General features: G+C 45.7%; 1 protein-coding gene across 1 annotated transcript in view; it reads right to left on the minus strand.

Moving 5' to 3' along the window:
- The window catches only part of LOC138511076 (trichohyalin-like), a 3,831,204-nt gene that overhangs the window by 747,848 nt on the left and 3,067,900 nt on the right, over positions 1-15,456 (minus strand). Inside the window, exon 28 of the mRNA XM_069626576.1 lies at positions 505-577. Within this exon, the coding sequence (XP_069482677.1) occupies positions 505-577 (73 nt within the window). The remainder of the gene's footprint in view (positions 1-504; positions 578-15,456) is intronic.

Genomic DNA, 15,456 nt, shown 5'->3' on the forward strand with positions numbered 1-15,456 from the left:
AGGGCAATATACGAGTAAAAGGGTACCAGTGAAAGGGTAACTTCGATAAAAGTTGTTGAAAAAGGAAAGTAGAAAAACAATAGAGGACAGCCAAAAGTTTAGTGGACAAACTTTAGGCTAAAATCAAATTTTTCCATTGAGTCAACCAATACAATTAATGAACAGATTGTTACAGTTATTGCAAGAGTGATTTTTGGGGTGCCCTGGCATATGCATGGCATGCAGAGCCATAAGATATTATGATTATGAATGCTTAAAAATGTCATTTTAGAACTTGTTGAGAATCTGTGGAAATCTGAGCATTTTACAAAATTAAGGGAAAGTAATCTACTTTATAATGTGCCCACCTCAACTGTACTCTTGTGCTGAAATAAAGTACAACTGTATTCTACTTAGTCCAAATATTTAAACATTATTTAATTAAAAAAGTATTTGATCATGAATCGTAAAATACATTTAATGATATCTGAGAACATATTTTCCTGAAATGAGAGAGGCACCTACCCATATTTTCTCCTCTTGGCTTTCAGATAATGGCTCAGTTTCAGCGCATGAAAGGTCCAGTGGCATTTCTTCTCTAAATGAAATTTGGTTAGAAGTAAAATAAAATGTCACTAGAAGAATAGGAGGCATCTGCACTGTAAAAAAACATACAGTAACTTCAAGAAATACAATTTAAGTATATTCTTTGTGTTTAGATTTTCTTTAATCAACTGTCCAATAGCGGATAATGGAATTGTCTGAAATCTTTCCATTTCAACATTGAGTATGACATAAAGGATAAGCCCATTGTCTACGGAAAAAACAACACATGAATAGATAGAACACATATCGCATTTTCTTTGTATACTTGAATATTGTTAAACACATTGACAATTAGCCAGTTACCATTTTAACATAAATTAGCATTGCAGGTTTAAGATTCAAGAATGTTTGTTCCTTTTCACATGCTACATTAAACGGCTATAAGAAGTCCTTTCACAAATTGGAAATAACACATTTGTCAAAGATATTTTAATTTAAAATTAAACGACTATTTAGAACCTTTTTTACTTTTTCATTTTCATTGAAAGCGCGTCATAGAGAACACGTATTCTGCAAAGATACAGGTTTTAAAAAGATTACAATACAAAAAAGGGCTTTACAAATTCTGCAAATGAAATAGGCAAACAAATCCTTCAAAGTAGTTACTGTTAAGCAAGCATTGGCTTTTGCAGTTGTTCATTGCATTTTACATTGATACGGGTGTGTATGTTTTCATCCTATAAGGAATGGGCACAGCTCAAACAACATCCAGCTGAATGGCGGGTCATCACATGACTTTTATGGAATGAGCTGGTAGTCGGTCAGTGTCCGAGTTTGGAGGAAGGGGAAATGTGACTGGAGTAGGAACTAGAGAAAGGAGTTTGGAGAGAATTGGAGACGGGCAGGAGGAAGGTTTACAGAGGTGGAAAGAGCAGACTAGAAGAGCTGGGCAAAGTGGAGGAAGGGTGAGGAATTAGAAGGGGGATGTTATTGGCAAAGAAAGGTGTTGCAGAATTTAAAAAAAATAGGTGGAAAAGGTTGAGTAGGAGGTTACAGAGTTCAAGGAGGAGGTTGACGAATGTAAGGAGGATGTTTTGGAGTTCAAGCAGAAGGTCGAAGAGGTCAAGGAGGAGGTTTCTGGAGTTCAAGGAGGAGGCACAAGAGTGTCAGGAAGAGGTTGTAGAGTGAAGGAAGAGATGGACAAAGTTAAAGAGGAGGTTGCAGAGTTTAAGGAAGAGGACGGAAGAGGGTGAGGCATGTTAAGAGTTTAAAAAGAAGACTAAAGAGGAGTAGATGGAGAGTTTAAGGTGGTGGCAGGAATATTGTCGAATAAGGTCCACAAAGCTAAGGAGAAGGTATGGAGGTTGTTGGAGGAGGCAAAAAAGTTGAAGACAATAATAGAGTGGAGAGAGTAGGACATTGGTGTTCGACGGAGAGAAGTTGTGCTCGAGGGCGAGAAGGCCTGATAAAAGAGGAGGAGGGTGATGCTTAAAGGAACACAGAGGTGATGGGGTCGAGAGAGGAGCAGGGTGAAGGACAAACCAAGAATGTAAGATAGGGAGAATGGTGGAGTCCAAAGGGGGTAGGAAACTGAGTCGGCTGTAGGGAGAAGTAGGCCCCAGAATGCCCAACAAACAGAGGGTGCCAGAAATGAGGGAGGTAACTGGAAGGGCCACAAAGACCAGAAGGAGAGAGGGGTACAGAAAGTAGTGAGGGTTGAGGAAGGTGGACAGGAGAGAGTTTCCAGATCCAAGAACCAAGGGGGCTTCTCAAAGGGGAAGTCAACAGTAGTGTTCTGATCCATGGTCTGCCTCTTCCTGGGCCCACCAAAACCATTAAGGCACAGGTAAAATGAGGACAGATTGGAAGCCAAGCTCCCAGACCCCTTGACCAATGGCCAAATGGATGTGCTGACAGGGACCCACGGTCACGGTCTGGAGAACTCCCATGGCAACTAGGAGACAGATAGAACCCTTGATATAGGAGGACAAAAGACATTTTATTTGGTTTTAAGACTTGTGTTTCATTGTGACAGAAGGAGCACTTTTATTTTGGAGCTTTTCATTGGTTAAAGTGGGATTCCAGAGCACAGTGTTTGGAACATTGAAACTGAGCACCTTCATCTCTTGGAGCCTTGGGAAACCGTGAGAGGATATCTTTCATGTGGGTCTACTTCCCAAGAAGACCGAGCAGTTTTGTCTTTAGGTTACCTGTTCACAGGTCTCAGGCTCCCCCGCCAGTCCTTGCACTTGCCACCAGGCCTCTGCACTCTACTCACCACTAATGTACTTCTGGATTTCATTCCATGAGAATGGTAACCTCTCTGCACTTAACCAGCGTCCTACTGGACTGGGCGCACTTGTTCCCTCCCCCCTCCATTTCACCTCGTGTCTGTGCACTTTCATTACCAGAATGCACTAGGCCTAGTTCGCTAGGTCTAGTATGGTAATGTTTTTGTTTCTGTATGTTCTTCTCCTTCTCCTCCCGCTTTATCACCTCACTCTCAGGCTCCCCCGCCAGTCCTTGCACTTGCCACCAGGCCTCTGCACTCTACTCACCACTAATGTACTTCTGGATTTCATTCCATGAGAATGGTAACCTCTCTGCACTTAACCAGCGTCCTACTGGACTGGGCGCACTTGTTCCCTCCCCCCTCCATTTCACCTCGTGTCTGTGCACTTTCATTACCAGAATGCACTAGGCCTAGTTCGCTAGGTCTAGTATGGTAATGTTTTTGTTTCTGTATGTTCTTCTCCTTCTCCTCCCGCTTTATCACCTCACTCTCTGTCATGCACTTGCACTATCTGAAATGTCATTGGCCTAGTACAGTAGTTTAACCATTGTATGCTCTTCTCCCTCTCCTCCCACATTTCCCACCTCCTCTCTTGTCTTGCACTTGCACCAGTAGTAATGCCGTCAGGCCTAGTTTGCTAGTCATTTTTGCTAGATCATTCGGAAACTTCAAGGCCTAAGAATTACTCTGTACTCCCTTGTTCCCTTCCCGCCTTGAAACGCTTTGAAGCACTTCACTTGTGAATAAGCGTTTTCCAAATAAACAATTACAATTACTGTCCAACGCAATCACCTTAACATATTGTTCATATCATACCTTAATAAAACACTTACACCTATACCTGTTGCTGTGGTCTACATTCTGTTTACCTGTGGCTTTATGCTCACAGCCCCCTTGGGAAAGGCGACCATCAGACCTGTGGAATTTAGGGTCCAATCTTTAGGGGGAAGGACTAGTTCATCGATATTAAAGAGATCCACACCTGCTGATTCAGCAGTTGCTCTAGTGGGCACACAGGATATCCTTTTGTTGATTATTATTTGGGAACTTGGGTAAACCTTTGGAGTGGCATTTATGCATACCACTTCTGGCACCATTAGTCGTAGGCAGCATGAGTGAGAGCACAAAGAGACAGACACAAGGATGATGCTTTTTTTAAGATAGGGGCTTCTTTACACAACAAATAAAAGTCAGGATAAGTCTCGGTAATGAATAATGATCAAAAGAAAGAGTCTCTAAGAATTGTTCAGATTGTGAATTTTCACGATTCCTGAACCCTCTTCATCTTGGCCGAGGCCATCCAAGGCACCCATCCCAGACTTCCAAGTTGTCTGCAGGTCTCCTCCACAAGATGGAGGTAGTGTTGGATCTTCTTGTACAGTGGTGGGAATCACCGAAGTATGGAAAACAGATTTGGGGTCACTGATCTCACTGGGCTCCAACCCTGATTTAGGGTTTTGGTCCTTAGGACACTCCTCCCCTGACAGTCCTGAAATAACTTCCCTGACAGTTCATGAGATAACACCATCTCATACCTCCTCCGGGCTCTAAAGTCTGTCCTGGATTGACCTAGTTTGCAGGAACCCTCCTGCTCTTAATTTCTATGGGGATCACTTGTCCTCCCGCCTGCTCAGATGGAGTGGGATTATCGCCTCCTCTAGCTTTCATCTAACCTTCTCCCGAGATGATAAGGCTCTACGATCCTCGAACCTCCTTGCATCCATCATACCACATGACCCTTCTCCAATCCTCCAAAAAAGCTCCTCCTTCCACTTCATCAAACTGTTCCACTCACACGCAGACATCTAACTTAAGGTGATGTTCTTAACGAGGTAAGGCCTGCTAATCAGCAAATGGCATATGCAGTGCATCAGCAGCATTTACAAATGGCTGCCGCCTCCTACCTTAGTTGGCAGGGGCCTTGTCTGCCCTTATCCGCACCTCTGCATACAGCAGATTGCCCATGAGCGAACAATAATACTGGGGATCATGAGAGCGGCAGGCAAAGCTGACCCTCCTTCAAGGACCCCATCTAAGGACCGGAGTTCCTCTGTGGCCATGTCAAGCCATGGAAGGCCAGAAAGCCTTGCACCACGGGATGCTTTATTACACCGTCAGAGAAATGTATAACACTCTCACTTCATATGAACCTCCCACCCTACTCTGAGATCCCCATCCATCCACAAACCACATAAACTCAGCAAGTCCTATAGGACCACCCATCGATTTTTTGCGCAAGCGCAAAATGCGGTTCACACTGATACCTTGTCTAGGCAGGGCAAGGCATGCACCCAGGCCTGGCTCCAGCAGGGAGACCGTGGGGGCCAGGCCCCCGCCAAGGTCACCTCCTGGACCCCTAGAAAGGAGGCCTTAAATTTGGGACCCAAGGGAATGGGGGCATTGGGTTGTGGGGGGTAATTTGGTGTACATGTGCAGCAGGAACCTCAGAGAGATTACCATTCTGAGAGGCTGCACTGCAGGAGGCCAAGTCAGGATTTGTTTGCTTGCCCTGGACAAGGATCTATGCCCCATAGCTATGAAAGCACAAATGACCAGGGAGATGAAGTGTCACTCACACCTCTAAGTGAGGTAGCACACTTACAGGCTGCTTACAATAATTTTCTCAAACCTAATATCACAAAGTTGGCTTCTGTAATGTAAAGTATTTTAAAGTATGTTCATTTGTTGTGGGAATATAGTTTTTTTCACATCATGCTTAACTATATCAAACAACAAATGATACAATGTTGTTTGCACACAGATTTCTGCAGAAGGTGCATCGTCTGGATGATGTAAGGGTGTTAAAGAAGGAATCTGACACAAAGGTGGCATGGCGGTAGTTATAGAATGTTATTTGTGCATAAAGAAGCCCTCACTATCCCTATCTTCTAAGAGGGGTCTCCCTCCCTCAACACTAATACTGAAGGGTCAGTCAAAATGTCCCTCATATCAAACTACTCCTTCCTGTGTCACAACCTACTTCTATTCCTCACACTGCAACTAAAGGATAATCTAACAGAAAGTTCCTACTGCAGAATGTCTCCCTTCTCCTGATGCTCAGATAGTGTTTTAAAAGAATGTTCTCTTGCAACAAGATTGCCAGGGGAATTACTCACATCCCCTAGCTTGCTGGTTGCACACAGCCATTATATGATGATATGATATGGCATTTATAACGTGCCTATATACAAGTGTTTCAAGGCACGAGTATAATTTCTACATCCAGGAGAATTGGTCCCTTCTCCTGGAATAGGTCTATACAGTTTCCAATAAAGCCAGTGGGAATTACTTCCTTCCATTGGCATCTCTAGCACAGCAGAAGAATGACACCCTTCTCCTGGTATTTCTTGGCACAGTTCACAACAAGGCCATGGGGAATGACTCCCTTTCCCTGGCGTCTTTAGAGTTTGTCCCAAGACATTTCCCTCTTTACCCAGGAGAATGTCTCCCTTCTCCTGGTGTCTAAAATGTTTTCTCACAATCTCCAGATTTATGTACACTTTGCCACTCTATTTTGGGGTTAGCAAACTCCCAAATCCTGTCATTGTTGATCATTCAGCTTAGTGCTATCACTGCATCAAAGAAGTTCTCTCTTGGTCGGGGTCCCAGAACCTTCTCTGAGGGTCAGTGTGCTTTTTAATGTCACTGCGACAAGGAAGCTCTCATTGGATGCTTGATTTCCAACAGTTGGGTTCTCTGACCCGTCTCTGGTGGTCAGTAGGCTTATTGCCACCAATGGGACGAGGAAGCTGTCCTTGGATGTTTAATTTACAATCGTTGGGGTCTCCAACCCCTCTCTGGTGGTCAGTGGACTTGTTGCCACTGCAACAAGGAAACTGTCCACTGATGCTTGGTTTGTACTGATTAGGGTCTTCGACCTGTGTTGGGAAGGGAGCAAACCTATCACACCCGCCTTGGTGCTTCAGGGTGAGGCGAGCCCCAGTGAGAGGCCACCAATAGCAGAGAGGTGAGGGGGGCAACCTAAAGGTCCCCACACAACCATAATATTATATGAAATGTAGATGTTTAAACATAGTGTGTGCATATTAGCAGATGCCATTTTTTAGCTATGGTCGAAAGCATAGGGCCTACATGGCCATGCAGTATTTGGTGAGTTAGACACAGGTCGCACGCCTGAAGAGGAAATCTGAAAAGCCCAAGTGCTGATGAGAGAGGCCCACACTGCTAACTTCCACAGACACCCTCCTTTGTTCTGCAATTTGTGCGAATATGTTTGTTCTAAGAAATAATGTGCCCTGCAAGGCCACAAGACAGCACTGGGCACCTTGGCACCTTGGTGTACGTGTTATCACAAACAGGCCAAAGCAGGCCTCCAACCCCCACCCAGCCAACTACGAGTTATAGCACCTGCAATTGCCCCAGTTCTAAGACCCCTGAATTCAGAGATGCCAACTGACCCCAGACCACGGACCATAAACCAATCAACCATAAAAGAGCTAAGAGCATGTTTGTCCCACCTTTATTCTATAATGGCATGATTTGTAATGCGAGATACAGGGAAGGATGAATTATATTTCGAAAGTGAGGGTGGAAGCTGAGAGATGCGATCGCGATGAGCGAAATGTGTGTGTGGGTTAGGGTGACCTCGAGACTCCCCCTGTGCAGTCTGTAAGCATGCCAGGTGCACTGCATAATGATAGAGTAGCACTATTTGTGAATATAACTAATTGCTTCTTTGGCCTTGGCTCCCTGGAGACGATGAGCCCAGCAGATCCCACTTGATGTAAGACGGATGAACTGGGCTGGGACCAATGGCCTGGCATCCCCTACGGAGCAGGCCGATCATGTATAGGGTCTCACCAACCAGCCATGCAGGTTTCTTCTATATGTTAGAATGTTATCTATGACGCTTTGCCTTCTTTTAAGCTTCTGCTTGTAACCTTTTTCAGCAGAGCTCTTTGCTGGTGCACTCTGCCTTAATGCCAGTAAAATTGAGATTCTCCTCATTGGCACACCCGCTCCTTCATTTCCTGTCACTCTCCGGCCAGCCTCTCTTGGTCCTCTTCCTGCTCCCACCAGCGAGGCTAAAAACCTCAGGGTCATCTTCGACTCCACACTCTCCTTCTCTCCTCACATCTCCGACGTCTCTAAGAAGTCACATTACCAGCTGAACCTCCTCAGAGGTATTCTTTCTTTCCTCTCCTTCCCCCAGAAGCTCACTGTTTCCAGAGCTCTGGTTCTCTCTAGGCTGGACTATTGCAACAGCCTCTTTCTAAATCTGCCTACTTCTAATCTCCGCCCTCTGCAACTTATCCAGAACAGGACTGCAAGACTTGTCCTTGGCCTCGAGCCCAGGGATCGTATCACTCCAGGACTGAAATCTCTGCACTGGCTCCCAGTGGCTGCGAGAATTAAGTTCAAAACACTCTGTATTGGCCTTAAGGCCTTCTGGGGCCTCAATACCTTCACATCTCTTGGGTTGGTGTCGGAAGCGGCCTCTCACAGCGCAGTTCTGGGTACGCTGAGTTCGATACGAGGTGCGGCTTGACACGACTTCCTTGTTCGGGTACGCACATTCTCTCCACGCCGCAGGGTCCTTTCCTCTAACGGAACGCAGAGCGGCGGTGGAGCGACGGAGGTGCGGCTGGTTTGAAACGGATGCTCCCGAAGCTCGTGGCAGCAGACGAGTGACTGCATGACGAGTCACTGCGTGGTCCTCGGTCCCCCTACGCCCACGGGAGCTGCTGTATAGGCTGTATAGGTGGAGTGGCGAAAGGACGGGGACGGTGACCACAAATCCGGCGAGGGGAGTCCCGGAGCTGAATAAGGAGGCGGGGTACCGTGCTCTCTCCTGCCGACTCCCATACATATAGAATATGGTGATACAGCATCACGAGGGCTTTGCTGTGAATATTGGAGGTGAGTGGTGAGCTGTGAGGCATATCCCTGGGGCTACAACTTACGCTCTCCGCATCTGATCCTCATATAGTCACCATTGAGGCTCATTGGGCGCTATGCTTGCATTTGTCAGCATAGTAAAATCAGAGTGCCAGCTGTGATAATACAATAATCTGGTGTAGAGTTTCTGCGCCCTATTAACCTCCAGCTGAGCGCAAACCTTCACCTACCTTGATCAGTGGGGCTTTCGTGGGAGTTTTGTTGGATCCCATACTCATACCTCGTGACCATTTTTTGTTAAATTTGAGTAGTGGGGCCAGTGCTGCCCAACATACGCAATCGGGCCTCAAGGTCATACGCACAGGAGACTGCGGGCCTAGGCCTTTGATCCTGGGCGTGTTGTGTTACTGTGAGTGTTGAGCGATCTCTCTGGCCCCAGGGGAGAGGGACTGTCTGGATAACGGTGGCCAATCCCTCCCCATTTTCTCTGGGGTAAAGGGGTTCATAATCCTTCTCCAGCAGTCACTATACCTTTTTCTTGATATTGTCCCTTGTGATACCTTCACATCTCTCTTCCTAAATATCTTCCTTCTCAAGCTCCTCGCTCTTCCGCCTCCAACTCCCTCAGGGTCAGTCACTTCTCCTAGGAACGAGTTGGTGGTAGATCTCTTTCCTCGGCTGGGGCCCCCCTCTGGAACAGCCTGCCTGCCTCCCTGAAACTTGAGGAGAACCATCTCCGGTTCCAGAAGCACCTCAAAACCTTTGTTTCTGCTTTTTCTCCTCCTCTCCCCTGTTGAATTCTTGGCTGAAACTGTACTGGTTACCTGGCTACGCTCTGATCTCGGGCTAGGTTCCCTCCCCCACCAGCTACACACTTGCACTGCCTCCCCGGCAACCCCCACACTTGGGGACTGTTGGTGGGCATCATTTGTGTCACATAAGGAATGTATGCAATGAGAGCAACGGTAATAATACATGCTATGGCAGGGGCGGTAGTGGTCCGGGGGATGCCCATAGACCCTAACAGTACTTGTTGAGGTGGTACCACAGATTGCCAGGGGCTGTTGGAGAGTGCAGATAGATTTTATCTTTCGCCCTGTGGTGCCCCCTGAATTGGTAGTGGGCACAATCCTTTCGCTTGACTTGCAAGAGTTATTGGTGTTGGCGAAGAGAGTGGTTGTACTAGGAACAGACAGGCATGGGTGTGAGTGGCTTACGGTGCTTTGCATTGACCCCACTGTACCTCTGAAAGAAGTGACAGATGCAGAGTAGCAGAGTTATTTGAAAATAATGATAGTGATGGAGAAATAATTCTAGAGATTTGCTTCCCTTGTGAAATCATGGTCCAATACAAAGAGTGCAGAGCCCCTTGATGGCTGTTGTGGCCTTGCCTCCCTTTGTTGAAGCAGACTTAGAATATGTACCTGAGCAATTCTGGACCACCAACCCGCATGATGTTGGACTTTTGAAGGAGTGACCCCAGTACACATAACAGTAAAGGCAGGTGCAGTACTACCCCAGGTGAAACAATATCCACTATCAAGAGAAGCAGGGAATTAGAGACACAACACACTCCCTACTCAACCAAGGTATAATAGTGCCATCCACATCACTGTGTAACACGGCAATATACCCTGTAAAAAAGGCAACATGGGGTAATTGGAGAATGATTCAGGATATGCACCCCCTGAGTGATGTGGTAGAGAAGGAGTATCCTGTGATCCCCAATCCTTCCCCTATTCTATCTAGTATCCCCAAGGAGGCAACCCACTTTACAGTGGTGGATTTGAAAATTGCCTTCTTTTTGATAGCCTTGCACCTTGACTCTCAATACCTGATGGCCTTTACCCATGCCAGAAAGTGCTTCGAACATACTTGTTTGGCCCAGGGGTACTACGAGACCCCAAGCATCTAAAACAGAATATTACACGCTGATTTAGGAAACATTCAAGTACCCAGTATGATCATTCAATACACAGATGATTTGCTTGTATGGAGTGACAGTGAGCAACATTGCTTGAGGGATTTAATAACTCTCCTACAACTGCTGGCCTAAAAGGGCAATACGGTTGACAAAGCCAAACTACAGTACTGCTAGCATGAAGTGCTGTATCTATTTCAGTTAATAGCAAATGGCAAAAGAATAATACCAGACAGAGCATCGTCTGTTTGTGCCACCCATCCCCCTGATGCATGACAGTGAAGAACATGCAAAATTTCCTAGGGCAATGCAACTATTGCAGAGCATGGATTTTAGACTATGCAGCATATACCAGGCCCCTCCTACAGGCCTTCAAGGAAGCATAAACAGGCACTCACAAACTTGAATGGACAGCAGAAATGATCAAACATTTTGATGATTTAAAAGAAGTCATAGCCACAGTGCCAGTGCTCGCCACCCCAGACTATACACAAGAGTTCTACATATTCTCACATTCTATCGGTCAACTTATGACTGCAGTACTGACCCAGAAGAGTACAATGGGCCACAAGCCATTGTCCTATTACAGTGGCACACTAGACTCAGTGATGCAAGGACAGTTTTGTGTGCGAGCAAGCACTTGCTGCAGCTGCGCTTGCCATCGAAGAAACTGGCAGAATCATGTATGTGGAGCATTCAGTGTTCACCATTTTGGAAAGATCGAAATCTACCCTAACCACACAGAGAGCTTCAACATTAGAGATTATCCTCTCAAGCCCTATCATCCATATTGCACGATGCAAAACAGTAAACCCTGCCACCTATTTGACAGAAATATGTACAGAAGAGTACTTAGCACTGCATGACTCTGTCACGTATGAAGGGTAGGAAGATGACATTCCCAAGGCAAGAGAAAGTCCACTAGAGAAAGGGGGGGTTATTTTCCATGATGGGTCATCAACAATTGACCAAGAAACGGGCTAAGGTAATAGGGGTGCCGCAATAGTGCGCCATGAAGCAGGTGAATACGAAACACTTATCATGAAACGATTACCAATGCATTACTCAGCACAAGCAGCTGAACTCATAGCGCTCATTGAAGTGCTCCGAGCATCACAGGGTGCTACTTGACCATCTATTCTGACTCAGCATACATCAAAACAACAGTGCAGGCCCGTCTGTCACAATGGAAAGGGACGGCTTTCGAAGACCAAATGATTCCCCAGTTCAACATGCCGCCATGCTAGACATATTAATTTCCACGTTGTCCCAACCCTCTGTAGTGGCGGTTGTTAAATGCGCCCCCATACCAACAACACAGATGAAATTTCATTGGGAAAAGCCAGAGCTGATGCAGTGGCAAAAATAGCGGCCTACCTTCCGGTACCCACAACCGCCGAGTACAGTGTGATCACACCTTCAAATACTGAACAAAGTGCCCCATATACAGCCTCGCCTATTACACAGCTCACGGAATTGCAAAGCAGAGCGCCAGATGAGGAGAAAGAAGTACGGCGTGGAGAGGGTTACACAATCCCTGACCAATTTGTTGTAGCGACAGGAGTGCACTGGCATAGCAGTGATGCCATATGTACTGTTGGCGATAGCTTTCGATCAACTCTACCACCCCTTCCACAGTTCAAAGCAACATATTGTGGCAGAAATGCAGGAGGATTGGTTTGTACCCAATCTTCAGGAGCACTTCACGAACATGATCATACAATGCACCTCATGTCAAACTTTCAACACTGGCATGACACTACGAACACTACGGGGCACCTTGCTCCACCCCTCTATTGGGCCCTTGCACGAGCTACACATATATTACGCAGACTTGGGAGAAAGATGCAATGTATCCCGATATATGATTGTTGTAGTGTACCCCTTTTCACAGTGGGTTGAAGCAGGGCCTTGAACTCATCCGGATGCCAAATGTGCAGACAAATTCCTGGTCCGTGAAGTATTCCCCCGATGGGGTGTATGCAATGTGTTAAGGTCCGATAACAGCACACATTTTTTTGATGAGCTCTTTAAAGAAATTACAGCACTACTTAGCATTAAAAACTGGCTGTGCTCAATTTACCACCCCCAGGACAACAGCGTTGTGGAGAGGATTGACAGCCCTCTCAAGAGCAAACTATCTACATGTTGCACCACACTGAAGAAAAACTGGGTGCACTGCATGCCTTTAGCCCTCTTCAGTTTACGCACACAGTACAGCAATCAACCCATGAGGTGGTTACTGGTCAGCACATGAACACCCACATTTCACCTGTCAGGAAGACATCAAATGCCGATAGGGCGGCAGCGGTCTTAGGTGAGGAATTTAAATTTTTTTTAACAACCCTAACACGTGCAATTAAATGTGTCTCCCGACAAATTGCACCTCCCTGCACAGAGAACTCCTCGGACACTACAAGCACAACAGACTCCCCACCCGTCCAACCACTGCTGCCATGAGAACTCATTTATGTGAGAAGTTTTGTTAGGAAATGGAATATCCCAGATTTCATGGCCCCTACAAAGTGGTGTTTTCCACACCCCTTGCTGTAAAAGTAAAGGGGCATCTTTACTGGATACACCTTTCTAATATCCTCAGGGTGCCCCCAAACTCTACACACACACCTTAAAGTTAGTTGATATTGTTCACATACCTCAGCATTAATTATAAATTAATACCAACCCTTCTCTTATTACTGCACATGCACAGCTTCTGACATATTTAAAAAAACACTCTCTCTCTTTCTCTCTCTCTCTCTCTCTCTCTCTCTCTCTCTCTCTGTCTCTCTCTCTCTCTCTCTCTCTCTCTCTCTCTCTCTCTCTCTCTTTATCTCTCTCTCCACATCTCCTTCCCCACCCTCCCTTTTGTGTGCATTCTTTTTTCTTCTTAGGTGAGAAGACGATGGAAACAACTGCTTCAGATACTTCCGTATATTAAAAAACGTGTTAACTATGAAATTAATCCTAGATGTTCATACTCATATATGTGTGGCATGCCTTATAGTGCAGCATTATTTACCATTTTAATGTGTATTTTAGGAGTTTATTGGGAAGGTTCTTTTATATGGGGAGCTCATATAAAAGAGGGGGCAGAGGGTGTGCATTCACAAACATAACCAACATTACTGTAAACACGTATAACAATAGTAGTGATCATAGTAATAACGATAACAGATCAACAAGTACCCCTGCACATATGAGCATGACTGTGACCATGATATTAAAGTATTCTTTTCCATTTGTTTTTAAAAATATGTATTGTAACAGATCCACTTATGATGATATTAGCAGCAGAAGTGTTGTGAGCCCCATTGGGACACATTAAAGAATAAAACAGCAAGCACGAAGGGCGAAATATGACAACTATCATGGGCTTGGCCTTGAGGCTATTGAAGATGTATAGCACCCCGAGATGACCAACAGTCGGTACACAGATATGAGTGCCATAGGGAAACAAACAGCAAATGGTAGCTGTTATGTCTGTTCACTAATCCTGCATGCGTCAAGGGCATCCAAGGTATTAGTACCACGAGAAGTACCAATTATAGAGGCACAATGCCCAGTTCATCTTGTGCTACGTAGGGTTAAGGGAACCTTCCAGGCATAAAGAGCATGATTGGAGCTCATCGATTCAGATCCCCTGCAATGTAATGATAATCCAAGAGACATTAAATGCCTACAGCAACCATATTTTGTAAACCAAGGACTTAAATATATAAACAGGAAGTGGCAAGAGACCACACTCAGCTGTTTGACAGAAGGCCTGCTGGGATATGAAGAGGAACTCCTGGCCCGAGTGGAAGCAACCTGCCCACAAATCTGGACAGAGCACATCACAAAGTTGACATGCATTGCAGCAATGGAAAAACTAGTGAAGGTGCACCGAGAAGAAACATATGAAGTTTGCTTCCACACTGAAGGAACTATCTTTATTGGTTCTAACGAACGATGCAACAGGACCCTCCTGATCCCAGACCTAAAGAAGGGCACTGCAACTGTGGTGGATGGGACTGCGGCCAACACCCTTTCTTGCACCTCCTGTTATCATTGAGGGGCTATTGTTCCCTGGCAACGCTGCCCTCAGCCCTATTAGTAATACTAGAAGAACACTTGCAATGCGGGCTAATACTGATATGGCACAACCCTTTCTCCCGTATTCGAAGAACAAAATCCATTACCACCACCAGAGTTTCACATCCTACCCCTCAGTATCAGAAGTTGTGGAGGAAGAAAAGATCAAACTACCTATCTGGTGACTCAGGTGCGTATCTTGTTGAAATTCCTGATGAATATCGACTCTTCAGCTCAGCAGAAACTTTCTTCGCCTCCCTATTGTTACCTGGCGTACAAGCTGCGGCCAACACAAAACGGATGCAAATTGTACGTTTGGAGCTAGTCCAGTTGGCAAATGACACCGAACACGCGTTCAACGTCATAAGGGTCGAGCTAAGTGCCTTAAGATTGATGACAATGCAGAACAGTGCAGGTATGTCCTCTATATGTAGACGGCAATGGAAGGAGGCATGTGCCAAAAGATTGGGGATTCATGTTGCACATTCGAGGTTCCCGGTGATGCGGAGAATGGGTCATTATTCCACATAATTGCAACCATACATGAAGAAGGAGGAACACAAAGAAATGACTGGTTTGAAATTGCATTTGATTGGGCCCCGTCCTGGCTAGGCAGCATTGTGAACATGCTGGTACCTGCCATCATGTTCATCTTGCTCATCTTCTGAACCTGTCAAATGTGACTCTGCTGTTGTGCCAAAGCAGTACCTAGTAGCGCAATGATGATGGTGTCAATTGGGGTTTCCAATGTACCTCGCAATACAAAAGATACGGAAATACAAACTGA

This window comes from Ambystoma mexicanum, chromosome 6p (genome assembly GCF_040938575.1).
Source record: "Ambystoma mexicanum isolate Mex_15411 chromosome 6p, UKY_AmexF1_1, whole genome shotgun sequence".
NCBI classification, from domain to species: domain Eukaryota; kingdom Metazoa; phylum Chordata; class Amphibia; order Caudata; family Ambystomatidae; genus Ambystoma; species Ambystoma mexicanum.